This window comes from Phyllostomus hastatus, unplaced genomic scaffold, assembly GCF_019186645.2.
Source record: "Phyllostomus hastatus isolate PE091 unplaced genomic scaffold, TTU_PhHast_1.1 phas_contig_86, whole genome shotgun sequence".
Taxonomy (NCBI): domain Eukaryota; kingdom Metazoa; phylum Chordata; class Mammalia; order Chiroptera; family Phyllostomidae; genus Phyllostomus; species Phyllostomus hastatus.
Window position 1 is genome coordinate 81,968,739 of NW_025333977.1, and position 21,470 is coordinate 81,990,208.

Sequence of the window (21,470 nt, forward strand, 5' to 3'; positions counted from 1 at the left end):
CAGCTCCATAGGGCTTTTATGAATAGTGAATGCGAGTATCTCTGTGAAGGTTTTTGTTTGTTTGCGTGTTTGTTTAGCACAATGTCTGGTACATATTAAATATTTTAAAAAACAGTATTGTCATTATTATTGTGCTAGCCCAAGGGATCTGTGTTTGTTCATATCAAAGAATTTATGGGTGTCTGCCCCTTATTCCTGATTACTAGAGGACATTTAATTTATTTATCAAGCAGGTATATAATAGCACTTCCTATGTGCCAGGCAACTGTATGAAGTGTTTTACTGACATTACTCATTTAATCCTCACAACCCTTTTTCTGTTTAGCTAAACAGATTAAAACAAAACAAAATGAAACCAGGCCCAGAGAGGTTAACTGACTTGACCAAGGAAGGTGAAATCGTCACTAAGCAGGGCAGGCGGTGTAGCTGGGCGTCTCTGCTCAAGGCAGTGTGCAGTGGGGAGAGAGGCTCACTGAGTCCCTCATCCTGCCCCTGGCAGCTGTGCAATCTGGGCGAGCTTACCTACCCAGTCTAGCCTCAGCGTCTTCAGGTGGAAAATAGGGATAACATACCTGCCTGCTGGGGAGTTGTGAGGGTTATCGATAATGAAAAGCTCTTAATGCCTGCCATATAGTACACACCAAATAAATGGTACCTGTTTTTATTGTTGTTGCTTTTATCATCAGGCAAGTTAGGATGAGCACAGAGGTAGCTGGGGCATTAAAGGCATAGGAACTGTGCCTTGTTTACTCCGGGGAAAGAGCACCTGTGGAGCTGGGCTGCTGGCATGGCCAGAGGCCCTTCCCCGGGTGCCCTGGCCCCACCTCCACCGGTGAAAGGTCCAGTCACTGGAACAGACGGAGTGCTGGCAGGGGAATTAGGGCACTCGGGTTCCAGTTCGAGACCTGTGCAGGAGGCTGCAGGACCTCGTGCAAGCATGTGACAGGTCTGCACAAATGCGTTACACTAGGTGCCTTTTTTGACTCTCAGTTCTGTGGCTGGGGTTTGGGGGCTTGTCATCCTACTGAAGGTCTCAAGATCCTCGCAGAATTCTATCTCCACCTAAAATAAAGCCTTGTCTCAGAGTGGGAGGTGTGTGTGGGGGGAACGGATGATGAATTCTCTTGAGGAAGCAGGGGGTGGGGGAGGTGAGAGGCTGCGCTGGGTGAGAGGGCCCGGGTCTAACTCCCCCCTGGGTTTAATGAGCCCCAGAGCTCTGTGAGGGCTGCTTTTCACCATCTTTTATTTCATCAGACAGGGGGCTCAATAAATCCTTAGTTCTATGGACTCCCCTCGTGGAATTGTTGAAGAAAAAAGCTTCTTGCAAATGATTAGAAAGCCCTTTGCAGATATAAAGTGCTTATTTAGATGCAAACTAAAACTCCAAGGTGCCTGTGACTCATCTGGTACCTATTGTGCTCCTGCGAAGGCGCAGAGGCTTGCCTGTGTGATGGGTGCCATTTGAGAGCCACTTAAAGAGCTCCCCAGTGAATGAATTTGGTTGCATTATTCACGGGCTCCTGGAGGAGGACTTGAAATCTCACCGCTCACATCGTGTCCTCCTCCCCTGACACTTTCTCAGCCCTCTCCCCAAATTTGTTCTGACCCGCAATGTGGTGGGAGGGGCTGGCCCACTGGGGAGGCGAGGAGCCAAGGAGGCGGGGCCTTGTGCTCACCCACTCTGCTTTGTAAAAAAGAAAAGGCAGCTTTAGTCCAATTCTTCAGCATCCAGAGCTATGCCTAAGAACCTAATGACAATAGTATTGCTTGCTTTCAAAAACCCTTTCATCATTTCCTTTTCTTTCCTATCTCTTACTCCCCTGCTATTACAGATCAGGGCTTCATGACCAAAAAATGCTGAATCCATTTGGTCAGATTTGTCAGACTGGTGTGACTGGTTTGTCAGCATTGTGTGAAGACCAAAGGTCTGCATGAATGACTGCATTTTTAATGAATTGACCAGTTATTTGGCATCACACGAACAGAATTTAATTCTGTGTACCACCAACTGCTTGTGCAGGATAATGGAGACCATTTTTCCAAGGCCTATGTTCATTCCTAGGATAGAAAAAAGGCTCCATTTTGAGGTTTGGTGAGGATTTGTTTATATCGAGATTGAGCCACGCAAGGAGCATCCTTCTCCATTGGGATCTAAGGCATAAGCCAATTGTCCCTTCAGGTTTCAGGTAGGTGAGTGCTATGCACTCTGGGAGTTTTCCTGTATGAGACAGAAGTTGATTCAAGATTTATTCTTGTTGGTTGTATCTTCAGTGGTCAAAGTAGAAGGGTGTGTCATGACTGCTGCCAGTAGAATGGCACACCTGTGCAAATTAGAAAATGCACCCTCTCCTGGTGGACTTAAGGCTTGGCAAAGGAAGCACTGGCTGAATTCGACCCCCACACCCTTGAGCAAGGCACAACCCGCAGGGCCTCACCCACCAGCTGCCTGTGTGAATGTGTGTGGATGGAGTGGACAGACGTGTTCTCGAGGGGGGAGAGAGCACAGTCAGACTAGCAGGCTGGGTGGGAGCTGTCCCAGAGCCTCTTCTAGAAGCTCTCTTTATATAGTTCTTTCCTCCTTCTTCTGAGGCTGACCTTCTCCCACTCTCTCATGTCCTTTCTGAAGGTGCACACTTGTGATATAAGCACTGGCTACCCTCAGGCAGGGACTCCTGAATTCAGTTTAATATTCTTTGTTCAAGGCTCTGTAATAGACTCGGAAGGGAGATTCACAGTCAATAAGGAGCTAGGACTAGAATTTAGGTGGTAGAGGTGGTGATATAGAAAACTGGATGCTCTGTGTTACTTCTGTAAAAAACATTTTTTATGTAATAAATGTCCAGAAATCACACAAAAGACTCCCGTCTGCCCTCCTTTTACCAAAAACAAAGTAGTAACAGGAAATTTTCTTCCCAACCCAAATCAGCTCACCTTTCATCCTTGTTTTCCAACCCCCTCCTCCCAATTAGGAATCACAAAAACCCCAAACAGAATCCTCTTCTGTGACCTGGGTGGAAGGAAAAGTTGGGAAGCCTATAGAATAATCATTTCTTTCCTGTCACAGGGGTTTCTTTTCACCCACAAACCATAGTTAAAGAGAAAAAGAAGAAGGAAAATGTCCCAGCGCTAAGTTCTACTTTGCAGATGCAAAGCCTGTGTGTGTCTCAAATACAGCAAGGGCAGCTTCCCCACCCGGTCTAGGCCACCCCTCTCCTAAGCCAGGAAGGGGGAGCCCCAGCCCTACCTATCGATGCTGATGGCACAGAGGTTTAGGATGCTGGCTGTACACATCATGACATCCAGGGTGACGAAAACATCGCAGCAAAGGCGGCTGAAATTCCAGACTCCACCTGTCACCTGAGCATCGGAGACAAGGATGTTAGTGTTCCCCCAGTGAAGGGACAGCAAGCCAAACAACTCTATGCCTTCCCTAGGCTGCCCTCTGTAGATAACAGGCTGACATGCCTTCCCTGTCGGTACATCATCATGACTAAGGACAGGCAGACACCAAGGGAGTGACAGGCTGCCCAAGATGGGTCACACGCAAAAAGGACAAAGTCACAGAATGTTAGAAAGTTGGAGATGGAAGGGATCTTCCAAATCAACTAGTTCAGTATTTCTCAGTCTGGTCCAGAGTGGGGTATTCATTAAAGATGAAGATTTTGGAACTCTTTCCTAGACCTGCTGAGTTAGACTTTCTGGACCTAGGGCCCATGAATCTTCATTTTAAAAAAATAACTCCTCTATCTCTAATCACACCAACATTTGAGAATCACTGATTTGATTCAAACTCTAGAGGCAACTAAAGCTCTATGTGGTGAAGTGATATGCCCATAGGTGCATAGCAGGCAGTCAGTGAGCTTGGGTCACCGCCAGATGTGTGCAGTGAGGCAAAACTGCCTCTCTGAAGCTCTCCATCCAATGGCAAGCTTTTCATGCACCCAGAAAATAACCAGAGACACATTTTTCATAAAACTTACCTCCCAAGTGGAATTCTATCTGGCTTCTGGTTTTAAAGTTTGGAAACACCCTGGAACATATCTCTAAAAACCTATGTAAGTTAAGTCTATGCCAATGTGCCTGCTTTTGACACTCAGGTCCCAGGCACCAAGAGTTGAGAAGACAGACTGGACCAGAGCATTGGAAAGGGTCCCAGATCCTCCCTACCACTCACAGAATTAGTGAGGATGGCTATGACCTTGTTCATTTTTATGTGTGTCTCAAGCTCTAGAACTTCCAGTAACACTTGAAAAAAGTCAGGAATAAAGCAATTTAATTTCCATTCTGGTACATTTCTATTTTATTAAAAAAATTTATATAACCTTATTGTACCAGAGAGATCTGTCAGGGAGACTGCCACCTGAGAGTGTCCACAAATGCCCATCTTGGGCCTGAGGCCTTTGTTCATTTACTGGCTTCCTGCCTGTGGGGAGCAATCATGCCGTTCTCAGAATCATGGCTCTCAAAGAGAAACCTGGGAAGCTTTGGGTCCCAGGCTGTAGCTGTGTGTCCTTGCTGCGCAGGCCCAATGGCTAATTAAGAGGAAGGGAGAGTGAAAAATAGGTACACTTGCCTCTGAAGTATCTTCTCAAGGAAAAAAGAGACATTGTTGAAACAGTGCTTAAAATAGTGCTGTGGCATTTGATTTTATCACTATATTTGGTCATCTCCAGACCCTATTTTGAGAAACTCTGAGCAAAGTTATTTTGTTTAAAAGCAACAATGAAAAGTTCAAGACTTCCGGCAAAGATGGAGGCATAGGTAGATATAGTTTGCCTTGCACAACCAAAAGAAGGACAACAACAAATTTAAAGACAAAAATAACCAGAACTATCAGAAAATCAAACTGTATGGAAGTCAGGCAACTAAGGAGTTAAAGAAGAAACATTTGCCCAGACTGGTAGGAGAGGCAGAGACAGGCAGCCAGAAAGGAGAGGACTAGTGGCAAGGCACCAGCTGGTGGACCAGAAGGGCAAGGCAGTAGCTGGCAGACCAGGCAGTCCCACATTTGCATCTGGATAAACCGGGAGGAACAACTGGGGAGCGACACAGATCATGCAACCCAGGGTTCCAATCCAGGGAAATAAAACCTCAAAACCTCTGGCAGTAAAAACCTGTGGAGGTTGTGGTGGTGGGAGAATCTCCCAGCCTCACAGGAGAGTCCATTGGAGAGACCCACAGGGTCCTAGAACTTTCACAAACCCACTCACCAGGGAATTAGCACCAGAAGGCCCAGTTTGCTTGTAAGTAGTGAGGGAAGTGACTGAAAGCTGGGCAAGCAAGCGGCATTGTTTCCTCTCTGACCCCACCTGCACACACAGCCTGACAATGCAGCAATGTGGGTTGCCCCATCCTGGTACATACCTAAGGTTCTGCCCTTTAAATGTAACAGGTGCACTGAGACAAAAAAAAATATGGCCCAAATGAAAGAACAGATCAAAGCTGCAAAAACAGAGCTAAGTGATGAAGAGATAGCTAACCTATCAGATGCACAGTTCAAAACACTGGTAATCAGGATGCTCACAGAAATGGTTGAGTATTGTTGCAAAATAGAGGGGACAAGTGAAGGCTATGAAAAGTGAAATAAAGAAAAATATACAGGGAACCAACAGTGAAGGGAAAGAAACTGGGACTCAAATCAATGATTTGGAGCAGAAGAAAGAAATAAACATTCAACCAGAACAGAATGAAGAAATAAGAATTCAAAAAATAAGGAGAGGCTTAGGAACCTCTGGGATAACTTTAAACATCCAACATCTGAATTGTAGGGGTGCCAGAAGGAGAAAAGAAAGAGGAAGAAATGGAAAGTTTATTTGAAAAAATAATGTAGGAGAACTTCCCCAATCTGGCAAAGGAAATAGACTTTCAGGAAGTCCAGGAAGCTCAGAGAGTCCCAAAAAGTTGGAAGGAAGCACACACCAAAGCACATCATAATTATGTTACCCAAGATTAAAGGTAAGGAGAAACTCTTAAAAGCAGCAAGAGAAAAGGAGACAGTTACCTACAAAGGACTTTTTGAAAGAAACCTTGCAGGCAAGAAGGAGCTAGAAAGAAGTATTCAGTCTTAAAATGCAAGGACCAACATCCAAAATTATTCTATCCATCAAAGCTATCATTTAGAATGGAAGGGCAGATAAAGTGCTTCCCAGACAAAGTCAAGTTAAAGGAGTTTATCGTCACAAAGCCCTTATTCATATGAAATGTTAAAGCACAGGTGGCACACAAAAGGCCTAAGGGCCAAATCCAGCTTTCCACCTTGTTTTATCCGACCTGGCACCTTGTTTCTACCTGGTGGCAGAGCCAAGCTCCTTGCCCCTAGTTAAGGAGTAGTTACAGTTTTACTGTCCTAAAATTACATTCAGCCCTTTGAAGTCAACCATGAGGCTGATGTGGCCCCCGGTGAAAATGAGTTTGACACCCCTGTGTTAAAGGGACTTATCTAAAAAAAAAATCAAAACTATGATAAATGTAAAATGCCAACAAACTCACAACTATTAACAACTGAACCTAAAATAAAATGACAACAAATTCGCAACTATTAACAAATGAACCTAAAACAAAAACAAAAACACACTAAGCAAACAACTAGAACAGGAACAGAATCACAGAAATGGAGATCACCTGGAGGGTTACCAGCAGGGAGGGGGAGGGGAGAAAATGAAGGAAAAGGTACAGGGAATAAGAAGCGTAAATGGTAGGTACAAAATAGACAGGGGGAGGGTAAGAATAGTGTAGGAAATGGAGAAGCCAAAGAACTTATAGGTATGACCCATGGCCATGAACTAAGAGGGGGCAATGTGGTTGGCAAGGTGGAGGGGAGTAAAGGGGAGAAAAAAGTGGGACAACTGTAATAGCCTAATCAATAAAATATATTTAAAAATGAATGAATGGATAAATAAATAAACAAATAAGGATCTTAAAATAAGAAAATAAAAGCAATGATGAAAAGTTCAAACTAGCTCTGAAATCACCATTTTTTGCTTATTTGGCTGTGTATATAAAAAGACCTAATGTGAATTTAGGAATTCGCATTTATAGGAATTCTTACAATGAAAAACTTTAAAAAAGGAGTATGTATATAGTCATAATAACACAATGATTTAAGGAAGTAAGGAGAATAAAAGATAGTGTTGCTTTTTACACAGGATGATTGTTTGCTGTAAAAGCTTCTTGCAAAAAGTTGAATTTTGTATTCTAACTCTCATTTTAACATATGTCTATTATGTAATTTATGTCCTAAATTGAGGAAAAAACACTTTTCCTTCCAAACTTCGATTGCCTATTTGTGTCTGTGTTAAAGGTGCAAAATAGATGAGAGGGTTATTTAGAACAACAGAAACTCTGTCACTCCTTCACTCACTCATCCATCCATGAAGCTAGTAGTTGTGAAGGTCCTAATACTTAGTTCATAGAAAGAGGGTATATGCTATGTGTTTTAAGAGGTTTTACTGAGTGTACTTCAGGCCCTGTCCTTGAAGAATTTATAAGATTATTGAAGAAGCAAGTCATTTGTAAGTAACATAACTAGAGATTATCACAAGATCCTAATGTTATTAATACAATCTAACATTTTTTTAGAACTTACCCTATTATGCGCCACTGACCCACATAACCTATTTTAGGATTTCTGTAGCTTTAAAACTTCAGATTCAGAAAACTGAATGTGCTCATACAGGTTTTCAGGGCAAAGCATACACTTCTTTGATAGGAAATTAAATGACTGTTACTTAATAAACTCCGTAGGAGCAGGGACTTGTACTTGTGTATTGCTGCATCCTCGGCACCTAGAGCAATGCCTGGCATGCAAGTCTGTTCTGAAAGAATGACTGGTCTCTGACACAATCTATATTAATACTAATAGCTAGTGTTTGCTGAATGCCTACTTTTTTCCTTCTTCCTATTTTTTTAAATTCAATTTATTGGGGTGACATTGGCTAATAAAATAATACAGGTTTCAGGTGTACAGTTCTATATTATCTGTATATTATATTGTGTGTTCACCACCCCAAGTCATTTCTCTTCCCATCACCACTATCTCTCCTTGACTTTCTTCTACTCCCCCCTACCCTCCCTTTCCCTCTGGTAATCACCATATTGTTTTCTGTATTGATGAGGTTTTTTTTTTTTTCTTAATCCCTTCACCTTTTTCACCCAGCCCCACAACCCCCCTTCCCTATGACAGTCTGTTCTCTACTTATGAGTCTGTTTCTATTTATGTGTTTGTTTCTATTTTGTTAGTTTATTTTGTTCATTAGATTCCAAATATAAGGGTCCCTGTCTTTCTCTGGCTTACTGGGTCTTGATGTTCTGCAAAGCACTTTACGTACACGGACTCCACTGATGATTATAATCCAATGAGAGAGGACTACTGTTGAGACAGGATAGTGAGAATCTAGGGAAATTCCTTGGTAAGTGGATTAGGGAGACCAACAGATAGCTGAACATAATGGCTGAGCAATTTACAGCCAGGGGCAGATGGTCACCCAGGTGCCTGGCAGGGGCAAAACTGGGAAAACAAGGACCTCACTCCCCAGGGTAACCTTTCCTTCTCTCGTTTTTCCTCCTTGGAGGTCTCAGGTCTATTTCTGTTCCAGGCCCAGAAAAGCACCAGGACCAACTTCAATGACTAAAGACCCTCTGTCCTGCCACTGACCAATCAGTGGAGACCATGACCTTGAAAGGGCACACCTGGAGAACTGATGAATATTCTGATGAAACCCTCCTCTGAGACCTCCTCTAAGATTCCCAGCCACCATCAGGAAAGAGATAAAAGCCTCAAGAGAGAGGACCCAGCATGTGCTTTCCCTCTGGGGAGCAGCCCTTGCCATTCTCTTTGCCCTCTTCTCCCTCCACTTCTTTCCCCAGAGGCACATGTCTCCTAAACTCTACAGCAATAGGCAGCAGTGGCAGCTGGTCTCAGGCTAGTCCCCTGAACCTGTCCCAAAGGCCCCCTTTTCTCTGACTTCCCAGTGAGCTACAGTAGCCCAGCCTAGGCTCTCTTGTTGCTTCTTCTGTGCTAAGCCCTTCCTTGTTTCAGTGTCCTCAGCTTTAATAAATGGATCCTCATAGTCACCTGGGGTCATGTTGTGAAATCTTTCCTATATGAAGTCAAGAACCAACACACTACAGCTGGCACTAGGCAGACTTATTTGGGGCCAGGCTCCTGTCTGGTAACACTGTCATCTTCATCACAAACAAAGAGACTCAAGCTTAGAGAGGTTCCATGCCTTTCCTGAGGTGGCACAACTCCTCAGGTCAGACAGGGCATTGGAGTGTTGGTTGCTTCATGCTCTGCTATGTAGAAGTGTCAAGTGAGGAGGGGGCAGTTAATGAAAAGGGATGGAACTGGGTGAATGCAAGAGGAAAGGAGAAAACCTTGTGCACATCAAGGATTTTTGTGTGTGACAGAATTTGTCATCTCCCTTCTAGGATGCCCTCCTGATTTCCTCTATCTCAGGGCTGCAAAAAGCGGTGGTGGCTGCTGACTTTGGGGCCTCAAGAAAGTACACGCTGGGCAGGTTTCCTTGGTACCCTGCTTCTTTAGCTCCTATGGGCCAAACCCCTCAACCTCTCCACTGCTTCCACTCCCCAACTATACCTCCGTATTTTGGCTATCTTTTCTTTTATTCTCCAATTCTGCCATCAAAATTTCCATCCTCTCCTTGAGCTCAGCTAAGTCACAAGAAGAAAACAATTTGATTAGCTGGTTCTAGTAATAAGTAAGCCTTCCTCAGAGCTTACTCATTAAAATGAGTCTCTAATTGGTGGGATGTGTAATGGAAATACTTTTTATCTATGGAGTCCTCCACACCAAGTAAATAATAAGTGATGAATAAAGAGCTGTGAAGGGCCAAGATCAAATAACTCCCAAAGCAATCCAATGAGTTAAATATTATTTCCAATTTTTCAATAACAAAATGGTGATTGAAAGGGGTTGAGTAATTTGCCTAAGACTACATAGCCAGAGTCACTTCCAGTCAAGATGGAAGCATGGGTAGACATGCTTCACCTCCTCATGCAACCACAGAAAGGAATTACAACTAAATCTCAAAATAAATAACACTCAGAACTGTCAGAAAATCGAACTGTATGGAAGTCTGACAACAATGGATTTAAAGAAGCCACATTCATTGAGATGGGTAGGAGGGGCGAAGATGCGGAGACTGGTTGGAGATGTGATGAGGTGCAGTGTGGTGTGGAGAGGCAGCAGTGCGGAACAGGCAGGGCATGGGCAATCCCACATTCACGTGTGGTGGATAAAAATTGTGAGGGATACCATGGGAGTGAGTGATCCCAGCCCAGGCCAGATCACACAGCCCAGAGTTTCAGCACTGGGAAGATAAGTACCCATAACTTCTGGCTGTAAAAACCAGTGAGATTTGGGGCAGCAGAAGAAACTTCTGGACTTTCAGAAAACTTTGCTTAAAGGGCCTGCATCTTAGAGCATATGTAAACCCGCCCCCTCTGGGATTCAAAACCACGGCAACAGCTGAAAGGGAACCAGTCTCATAGCGGGAGTGGGTGAAGTGATGGGAAATGGGGTGAATGCTGGGCAAACCCCCAGAAGCCAGGCAGTGGTACAGTCCCCTCTCTAAGTTGTCCACCAACACAGAGCCACAAAGCTGTGAAGCGGGTTGCCCTGCCCTGGCAATTACCTAGGCCTCCACCTGACACAATTTACAGGCTACTTTTACAGGGAGTCAAAGCAGCTCTACCTAATACACAGAAACAAACACAGGGAGGCTGCTGAATTGAGGAGACAAAGAAATATGGCTCAAATGAAAGAACAGAACAAAATCCCAGAAAAAGAACTAAATGAAACTGGGATAGTCAACTTACCAGATGCAGAGTTCAAAACACTGGTGATCAGGATGCTCAAAGAACTCATTGAGTATGGCAAAAACATAAGAGAAGAAATGAAGGTTACACTAAGTGAAATAAAGAAAAATCTGCAGGGAACCAACAATGAAGGCAAGGAAGCTGGGATTCAAATCAATGATTTGGAACATAAGGAAGAACTAAACATTCAACTAGAACAGAAAGAAGAAACAAGAATTCAAAAAAAATGAGGATAGTACAAGGAGGCTCTGGGATATCTCCAAATGTGCCAACATCCAAATAATAGGGGTGCTAGGAGAAGAGGAAGATGAAGACATTGAAAAGTTATTTGGAAAAATAATTAAAGAAAACTTCTGTAATTTGTCAAAGGAAATAGACATACCAGTTCAGGAAGCACAGAGAATCCCAAACAAGTTGGACCCAAAGAGGACCACACCAAGATACATGATAATTAAAATGCCGAAGATTAAAGGTAAGGAGAGAATTTAAAAACAGCAAGAGATAAGCAGACAGTTATGTACAAAGGAGTTCCCATTAGACTAGCAGCTGATTTCTCAAAAGAAACCCTGCAGGCAAGAAGGGATTGGAAAAAAGTATTTAAAGTGATGAAAAGCAAGGACCTACAACCAAGATTACTCTATCCAGCAAATCTATCATTTAGAATTGAAGGGCAGATAAAGTGCTTCCCAGACAAGGTAAAGCTAAAGGAGTTCATCATCACTAAACCATTATTATATAAAATGTTAAAGGGACTTATTTAAGAAAAAGAAGAAGATCAAAATCATAAACATTAAAGCGACAACAAACTCATAGCTACTGACAACTGAATCTATAAAAACAAACAAAGCAAACAAACAGAACAAGGATGGAATTATAGACATGGAGATCATTTGGAGGGTCATCAGCTTGGAGGGGGAAAGGGGAGAATGGGCAGGGAAGGTGCAGGGATTAAAAAAGCATAATTGGTAGGTACAAAATAGACAGGTGGACATTAACAATGATATAGGAAATGGAGAAGCCAAAGAACTCATATGCAAGACCCATGGAAATGAACTAAGGGAGGGATTGATGGAGGGTAGAGGGGTACTGGATGGAGGGGGCAAAGGGAGAAAATGTGTGACAGCTGTAATAACAAAACCAATAAAATGTACTAAAAAAAGAATACATAGCCAGTAAAAGGAGCTAACATTTCAAACTCCTAATATTGATCATGACTCTCAAAAGTCAGCACCTTAGGCCTGGCTGGTGTGGCTCAGTAGATGAGTGGCAGCCTGAAAACTCAAGGGTCACTGATTTGATTCCCAGTCGGGACACATGCCTGGGTTGTGGGCCAGGTCCCCTGGTGTGGGGCACATGTGGGAGGCAGCCACACATTGATGTTTCTCTCCCTTCCTTCCCCTCTCTCTGAAAGTAAATAAAATCTTTTTTTAAAAGGTTTTATTTATTTATTTTTAGAGAGGGAAGGGAGGGAGAAAGAGAGAGAGAGAGAAACATCAATGTGCGGTTGCTGGGGGCCGTGGCCTGCAACCTAGGCATGTGCCCTGACTGGGAATCGAACCTGCGACACTTTGGTTCACAGCCCGCGCTCAATCCACTGAGCTATGCCAGCCAGGGAGAAAGTAAATAAAATCTTTAAAAAAATGTCAGCACCTTTAACACTCTGCTTCTGGGAAGCATGCAATTTAACTTCATTCTAATAACAGAGGAGGAAAGAGTAGGTGTGTGTTCCTCCATCCACCCATATCCCATATTTATCAAGTGCCCATTATATGCCTGATACTCCACAGGGGTAGGTGTACAGGAATGAATTAAAGCTGTTTTTGTCCCCAAGACCTCAGAATGTAGTGTGTGCATGTTAGGGAGAGAAATGTGTGAACTAGTGAGGATGAACTGAGGGCTCAGGAGATGGATGCTAAGAAAATAACTATAATATAATGTGGTAAGTGCTGACAGTGAGATAAGTAGAAAGTGTTGAGAGAACTTGAAAAGTAAAGTGATTTTTGAAATTAAATGGGGAAAAAAAAGCAAGAAAAATCTGATTGATTTAAGGCTCTTTAGAGACATGATTCTACCTTTCTCCTAAACTCTAATGAATAACTCACTTCAGAATCATACAGCAGCCAGGTGGTGTTACTCTCACTTGCTAATGAATATAACTAACTCCCTTTGGCAATACAGAAGGTGGGAGTAAGCAAGAAATTGTCTTCAGGTACAGAAGTTGGCTACTGAATTTTCAACAGACATAGCCTGCGGCAGCATTTCCCTAATTTACTTTTTATAAGGCAGCATTTCCCAAATCACCGGAGGCTTTTGCTAAACAAAATGATTCTCAGGTTCCTCTCAGAATAATAAGTCCCTCCAATGATTCCTGCTGCCTGGGAAGTTTGGGAAACAGCTGTGTGTGTGTGTGACATTATCTTCAGAAATGGTTGTCCTAAAGTAGGGCTCCTTGAGCATTCTTTGTTCCAGGGGAGACTTTAGCCTCTGGTTCCCTTCTTAGAAGTGCATACATAAAATACAATGGATCACAAAAGATGCCAATTACATTGAAATATCTTTACCAAAGTATTTTAAATATATGTGCTTCTTTAATAATGCATTAAGTGACAAGACTTAGTGGCAGGTCCAAAATTCCTATAATTTCAAAGTACCGATGAATGTAAATGGTATTTCAAGGTGTGTGCAACAACTGGAATGTGATTTGAAAGTAGAAATATCTGGATGTCTACTGGTGACATGAAGGATTTCTTCTGCTGTGGGTTGATATCTACATTCATAATTGATGAAAGTGCTAAATTTCAGCTTAGTGAAAATGAGAAAATAGTTTTATTTACAACCAGGTCGATGGACTCCCCGGATTAAGAATTCTTGCTCTCAAGGATGGATTTGTAGTTGCTTTGGGGGGATAGCCAAGGAGCAAAGATGGAATTACTTCTCAAATTAGCCTCTTCATTTCATTTTTGTTTGCCACATTTGGGATTTTTTTTCACAGAAGGGGGATTTCTGTGGAGTAAGACAGAGGATTTACGTCTCTGAATTCCAATGTCTTTATCTGTGAAGTGGGGTTTGTACAGATTAGTGGTTCCTGAACATCAGTTTGTAGCAGATGGCTGGCTGGCTGCAAATCCCTTGGGGTGGGAGTGGGGCTGGGGCTGGGGCTGGCTAGGGCTGGGGTTGGGTGACTGGTTATAATTACTATATATTTCCAAGGCCACCCTGGAAACTCCAGTTTGGTAGATCTGAGATAAACCCAATGGTCCATATTTCAAGTGCACAAAAAATCATAGAGGAACCCATTTAAAATGCAGGCTCTCTTTTATTTCTAATAATCAATGCTATTACAAGGCTAAAAACTCCTCTCTCCCCCCGACAGTGCTGTTCTTTCACTCTCTGTGTGGCGAGTTTCCCAGCTTGAACCCACCCTGCTCTCTTTGGCTTGTCTACATTGCTTAACCCTTGAGTCTTTTCTCCTGCCTACACCGGGACTCACATACTCTGAGTTCAGTTTTTCAGATGTCCCCTGGCTGCTTATGTTGCCTTTCTCTTCTGATATAAGTGCATCACACATCACAAAAGGTGCTTAACTGCGTGGGACAAAATGGGACGGTTGTGCTTGGAGAGGAAAGTTCCAAACTGACTGTAGCTTCTAAAGTGGGAAATTAAAAACTTGAGTGGGAATCTGAGATAGAACTATTTGGTATGGCACAGAAAAGAGTTTTTGAGAAACTGCTGCAAACTGAATTAAAAAGACAACCAGGCCAGGGCCCTATGGAATGTAACTATGCTGAAGTCGCCTGCATGGTTTTTATCACAAATTTCTCTGCTAGACCTGGGGGCAGAGAAAACGGAAGAGGATGAGTGATTGGTTGCTGCTTGTTCACCTTTCTATATTGCTCAAGCTCAGGTTCCTGTGTGCCTTAATGATGAGAATGATAACAATGAAAGCCACCATGGCACCCACTTGCTGACTATGCTTGTCCCTCCTTCTAGCAGTCCTTGGGTTCTCCTGGTAATCCATGAGATTCCTGAGCAGTTGATGTGTTTCATGGAAGAAACTCTTCTTTGCTAAGCTAGCTTTTCTGTTCAGTGAGTAGTTCAGAGAAAATCATGTGCCATAAGACCATCCAATCGAAATACATCTCAATGCATGTACTAGAAGTCTGTGGACACAGATGTTCTCTCTTGCTTGTATTGTACACATGTGAGGCTTATTGCTTACCCTTTGCCTATGGATACAGCCAAAATATAGAAAAAGACAGAGCTGAGAGAATTGTAGAGAAATGAGATGGACCCTTGTCCCAACTGTGCCTGTAGTCCACCTTACCATAAGACTTTAAAAGTTCCTGGTATGTGAGTCAATGCTTTCTGTTTACTCTTTAGGTCAAATTTTGGAGTTAAATTTTCTTTTTTACTTATAACTAAAAGTGTCTTAACTGAGATAGTTATAGATTACACTTTTTAGTTATCAAAACACTTCCTCAGCTGATGATGGTTGAGCCTAACACATAGCCTATGTGATAAGAAAAGTATAGTTGTCACCTCCATTTCATTCACTTAATTCCCAGATCTTTTGATTCCAAATTTCGGAGTCTTTCTCATAGCATAACTCTGTGTTAGAATGAGAGTTATCCCAGTGAATTCGATAAGAAGCATAATGTTATGTGATATGTGACATTTTATTGTCTGCCTCAGCAATTCCTCATCTCCACATCTTTTTTTAAAGAAATTCACATTTTCACTCTTTCTTTCTATCTTCCCTTGCATGCGTAAGTGGATTTATGATCCACTTCTGGCTACTTAGACTTAAGTGAAGTCCCTTAGGGAGGAGTTTTGAGCCACGCTAGGGAAATGGCTTTTCACCCCCTCTGCAACCCCCATTTATCCTATTTTGAATACAGCCATGATGTTGGGTCTATGGCAGCCATCCTGTGAGCAGCATGAGGAAGTAAGCCAGCTTGTCAAAGATGGTGAACAGAAAGGATGGAACAGCCTGGTTCTTGATGACACAATGGGGCAGCTAAACCATCAACAACTGTCTTCTTCCACAGTTCTGCTATGTGAACAAAATAACTCATTTATTTAAGCCACAGTTAGTCAAATGTTCCAATATGTACAGCCTAAACATTCCTAACTCATACATACTAGTGTCAATTTACCTTTGAAGGAAGGTATCTGGCCAATATGAGCCAATATTCCCTTCAAAGAAGATGGATGTATTCAAATCAAACACAAGAAGCTGTGAATTGGGCAGCTAATTTGTCCCCCACATGATGTTCTTCTCATTTCTGTCCTTTCATCTTGAGGGCTCTCAAGCTTACAGCAGTCCCTGCGGTTAGCACTGCATTCTTCCCTCTTTTCAAGGGAGCTCTTATGTATAGTCATTCAATTACTAGACCAGCTACTCAACCACCTGTAGTAACTTGTCATTAGGACAAGTTACTGGGAATAATGCTTTGACCTTCTCTGAGACACATGGATTTATATATTCACAGTTCCTTTAAGGCCCGTTGAGGCTTTAAGTATTCTTTTCTCTTGTTAAGGTACCCCATCTACTCCCAAGTTCCACAGAAAGCAGGCAGGTATTTAAGATTAAGACAAGTATATACTGGGGTGGAAAAGGGAGATCTGGTCCTTTGGACTTCAGACTGCTAATATTTTAACCAGTCATCTGTTAATGATGGCTACTTTAAGTCATATTCTATCTTTTATTGAGGTAGACCCTGAGTGTACTGTTGGAGAAAGTGGTGCAGAGATATTAAGTTGCATTGACTACAGCCTTGAAGCAAGTGGGAAGGGCCAAATCAAGGTGCTAAAGCCCATTTCTCAGTGGAGAGGTGTCTCTGCTGCCTCAAATCTTCTTTATATGGTCATAGACTCATTTGACCATGCTCTTGATTACTGAGCACCTACACCAAATAGCTTTTTGGGAAGATAGCATATTGGTTTTTATGAGAGGAGATCAGGAGCTCCACCACCATTCTCCTCGTAGGGGAAAACACATAGATCCAAACTGCTGAGGGTTCACTGAACCTTTGGCAAGATTTCGTGCCCGCCCTCTATAGACTCAGCTGTTCTTCATGCTCAGCCGTAGAAGGGGTTGATTATCTTTATTGGCAGGTGTGGCTTGAAAGAGCTGGCATGGTGTGGAAAAATCACAATGTGCATCTCTTATACCGATAGCTACAGAGATTTTCCAGTATGGTCCATCCAGAGTCCTGGAAGCTATCACAAATGGACACTAAAAGAGTGTGCCTGAATGACTTTGTTACAGATGTGGAAAGCCTGGTTTTATCTGGGGGCAATTAAAATGCTTATTAGGCTGAAAGTCCTCTTCCTGCCTTTGCTTCTGAGGTCCATCTTTCTGAAAGACTTAGGAATCCTTCTAAGGTATAGGGATGGACAGAAACACTTTGGTGGAGGGACGGTGGTGGTATGAATTATTGACTAATCCATACTGGATTATAGCACCTAAAATCTGCCTTACTTTTGAACAAAAACATCACATGCTTTTAACTCCTTTCAGTCTCATTATTATTGAATGTAAAAATAAATAGTTCATTGTTACAACAGACACAGTAGCAACTGGTATAAACAGGAATTGGCCATCTAATGCAGACATTACAGAACAGACTCATTTAATCAATCACATATCAAATATTTATTTAGCACATATTATGTGCCAGGTAGTGTATTTGGACTACAGGAAAAAAAGAACAGAGACATAGCCTCTGATTTCAAGATTGTCTCAGAGTAATTGGGTTGACATAAAAGTCAAGATAACCACAAGACCCTTTGCCATCAGGATACTCTGAGTATCCCCCTAGCCCTGTGATTTACAACTGTTGTGCCACAAGAATTTTTAAAACATTCAATACTTATTTAGTCAGAAGTGCTGGCTTCTTTCCCCTTAGATTGTCAAATTAAGAAAATGACAATAGCTAACACAACAATAGTAATTTGGTATGGATGCCTTGTCTTGAACCATAAATATATAGGTCATATAATAGAGTTGTATCTTATTTGTCACGTTGCATAATAAGGTTGAGTCTGATTGGTTAAATCTTGGTACCAGAAATCCTTATGTACAGGTATAAGCACCTGACTTTTAAAAAGTCACTTTGGAGCAAAAAGAGTAGGTAATTACTGTTATTTTTTTTTTTGGTAAATCAACTAAAATTATACCTATTTTTGTCAGATTGGCAAAAGATACATTTTTTGGTATGTCACAGAATTTTAGCAATTAGTTTATGTGTGTCCTGAGATGAAAAAGGTTGAAAATTGCTGTGTTAGCAGTTAAATCTATTCCTAATAATCCTAGTTGTTTTTTTTTCTTTTCTTTGTCTTTTTTATTTTCTTTTTTTATGTCTCCCTGTTGAGATCATGTCTAATTTTAGTTTCCAGTCATCCTTTAATATGAGAACTAGCATAGGCAGTCTATGTTTGAGATTTTTGCTCTCCTGTGATATGTCATACTTAATTAACTGTCGTCTTCACTATTAATATTAACTGAGATATTAATTTGATGAATTTTAATTTCTCTTAATCATAGCATCATTTTGTCCTTCATTGGATACCTCTTTAGAATGATACACAGTGCAGAGAAGAAATATTAATAGCATATTAGGATGTCTTTAAGAAAAGTCTTCAGTCAATTGCATGCTTTCCCAGTAAGAATATCTATTTCTTGAACAGGTATAGGCACCCTGGTATCTCTGTTAGCAAATGAATGTTTTATCTTTATCACCTTCTGACTCTGCTTTGCACCTTTGAATGAAAATACTTTCAAATTTAAGAAATGTTTCTCTCCAAAAGAATTCTCTGGGGTCTGTTGCATTATCTGATTGGTGAAGGTGCTTTACTATTAATAGAGGCACCAAAAATGTGAATTGGAAGGTCTGGTTGGTTCTTTAGGTAGTAGTCTATGGATAGCTTATGTCCAAGTGGAAAGAGCCAAGTCTAAAGACAACTGACCCATGTAAAGAAGTCTGATCTATTTGTAGGCTATTCTTTCTCTCTTTTTTTCCTCATTCATTATTTTTTTCCTGTAATTCCTTTTTCCCTCCCCATCTTTGTCCTGAATTCCTCCTGCACACTCTCACCTCCACACACATGGAAACCCTGATGAAGGCGCCTATTGAACTGCCTCCCCCAACCCCTCATGTCTTTGTGACATGCCTGGCAGAGAGTAAACTTGGTGCATTTTCAGGATGAGTAGTCCTATCACTCAAGTCTGGCTACCTGGATACTGGAGACCTGAGAACAGAATCATTCCCAGCTCCCTGGTTCTGATGTGCACAAGTGGTGCTAGATAATGACTGCTCTCCAAACTTTTGGCTTCCTCATGAAAGGTAGAAGGACAGGAACTCTCCCTCCTTCCCAGTCCCCAGATCACAGCAGAAAGCATTCTGAGCTCAGAAGCACAGGAGCTCAGGGATGACAAAGACAAACACAGTCACGTGAGCAGCCCAAACCTGGGCTCACTTACCTCCAGGTACACCACCCAGGGCATCACCAAGGTGGCCACCAGCAAGTCCGCCACAGCCAGGCTCACCACCAGGTAGTTGGTGGTGGTCTGCAGGGCCCGTTCCCTTAGCACAGCAACACACACCAGACCATTGCCAAAGACAATGGCAAGGATGAGCGCACAGTAGGACAGGGCGTAGTAGGCATGTGGGCGGGCCCAGCTGGCCCCTGTGGAGTTGTCTGCCCCACAGGTGGAATTGATGTGGCCACTCAGCTGATTTAGTGGCACCATAGCCCAGAGGGAGAGGAACGACCTCAATAGGTGTCCTGAGGGGAAGACAGAAAAAAAATGTTGGTAAAATCAGACTCTTTGGAGCTAGGCTGCTTGCATGCAAATATTTGATTTCAACATACATTTATTGAGTACTTTCTATATGACAGGCACTGTTCTAAGCACTAGAAATACAGCACTGAACAAAGGGATGATAAAAATTCCTGTCCTCTGGAAGCCTCCATTCCAGAGGAAAAGCCTAATAAACAAGATAAATAAAAGATGTAGTACGTTTGATGATACATATTTTGGAGAATGGTAAATCAGAGATGAGAGTGAGGAGAGGGAGAGGATCATGTGTATGTGAGCAGGGTGTCTGAGTGCCATTTTTAATTAGGGTAATGAAGCCCTTGGGGAGCAGGTGACAACTGAGTCGAGACCCAGAGCATCTGAGGAAGCCAAGTCTGCAGATTCCTGGGGGGAGAGTTGTTCAAGCACAAGGAACAGCAGGTACAAAGACAAATGGCTGGCATATAGAAGGGACAGCAGAGAGGCCAGTGTGGCTGGAACCAAGTGAGGCGGGGCAGTGTGGGAGGGTGCGAGATGGAGAGGTTGTGCGAGGCTGCTGCAAGAACCAGGCTTGGACTCTGAGTAAGATGGGGAGCTGTTGCAAAATGAGAATCCTAGCTCTACCACCTCCTAACTCTGGGACCTTGGGCAGGTCACTGCACCTCTCTGAGCTTCATTTTCCTCTTCTGTAAAATGAGGGACATGATGGAATCTGTCCATAAGGTTTTTGTGAGGATTGCATGAGCTATTTTACATGTAAGACATTGAAAGCCATATGTGACACATGAGCATTAGCTCTTTTTCTTTTACTGGTCTGTTTCTATTAGCTTCCCACCCCTGTCTTTGTTTCCTCCCTTGCATTCTCTATTGCCACTGTTTGCCTTTCCCTGCCTTCCTCTGTATCTCTTAACTTCCTTCAATCTACCATTCTCTCTCTTGTATCTTACATGGGGCCTGGTAGGGTTGGGAGAGAAAATCTCAAGAGTAATGGAGTCAAGAGGCAATATAGTGGTTTTATATTTTGGGAAAATACATGTGTGGAATCTCATTTGAAACCTAATTTTTAAAGATTGGTTACCAATTAGAGAAATATTTAAGCTCCATGAAGTCTTCCCTGCTGCCCTGATGCCACATTCAGAGGTCAGTGAATGACCCATGAACCCCCTGTTTTCATGCTCTGATCTAGTCCAGTGCCTTACTTTTCAAACAGGGAAATTGAGACCCAGAGAGGTGAATGACATCTTTTAAGTCACACAGTTTATTTTTAATTTATTATTAAAAAATTTTAAATCCTTACCCAAAGATATATTTTTATTGATTTTAGAGAGAGAGGGAGGGAGGGAGGGAGGGAGAGAGGGAAGAAAAGAGGGAGGAGGGAGAGAGAGACAGATTAGCTGCCTATTGCATGTGCCCTGGGGTGGGGGGTAGTTTCTCCTCCCCTCTTACATTTTATATGGGATTATTAAGGGCCTAGGAATGTTAAATTCAAACCTGGTCTTTCAGATTGTTAGGAAGAGGATTGTCAAGGCAGAGGATTAAACATTTTGTTCAGTGGTTTGTTGGTTATAACTAAAATATTTAGACATGGAGTATGTGGGTCTCCATGGGAACTCTTGTTCCAGGCCCTGGCAGAGGTAGAGGCTGGCTTGGTGGCCTGGAGCTGCTCTCACTTTTGATATCTGCAGCTCTTCTGTGATTAGGAGATTGGCCTAATCATGGCTGTCATTTCATGTCTCGTTTTGAAATATTTCAGCCTGGAATGTCTAAGTGTTAAAAATGAACAAATGATTGTAAGGGGAGACTAGCTTGGACTGAATTCAGACAATTT

The 21,470-nt window shown here is 42.4% G+C and overlaps 1 protein-coding gene across 2 annotated transcripts in view; it reads right to left on the reverse strand.

Moving 5' to 3' along the window:
- DRD3 (dopamine receptor D3) overlaps positions 1-19,594 on the reverse strand; it is a 42,142-nt gene extending 22,548 nt beyond the window's left edge. For both annotated transcript variants that reach the window (XM_045851777.1, XM_045851775.1), the window contains exons 1-2: positions 19,325-19,594; positions 3,245-3,357 (exon numbers count right to left, since the gene is read on the reverse strand). In XM_045851777.1, the coding sequence (XP_045707733.1) occupies positions 3,245-3,357; positions 19,325-19,594 (383 nt within the window). The remainder of the gene's footprint in view (positions 1-3,244; positions 3,358-19,324) is intronic.
- Between the last annotated feature and the right edge of the window lie 1,876 nt (positions 19,595-21,470).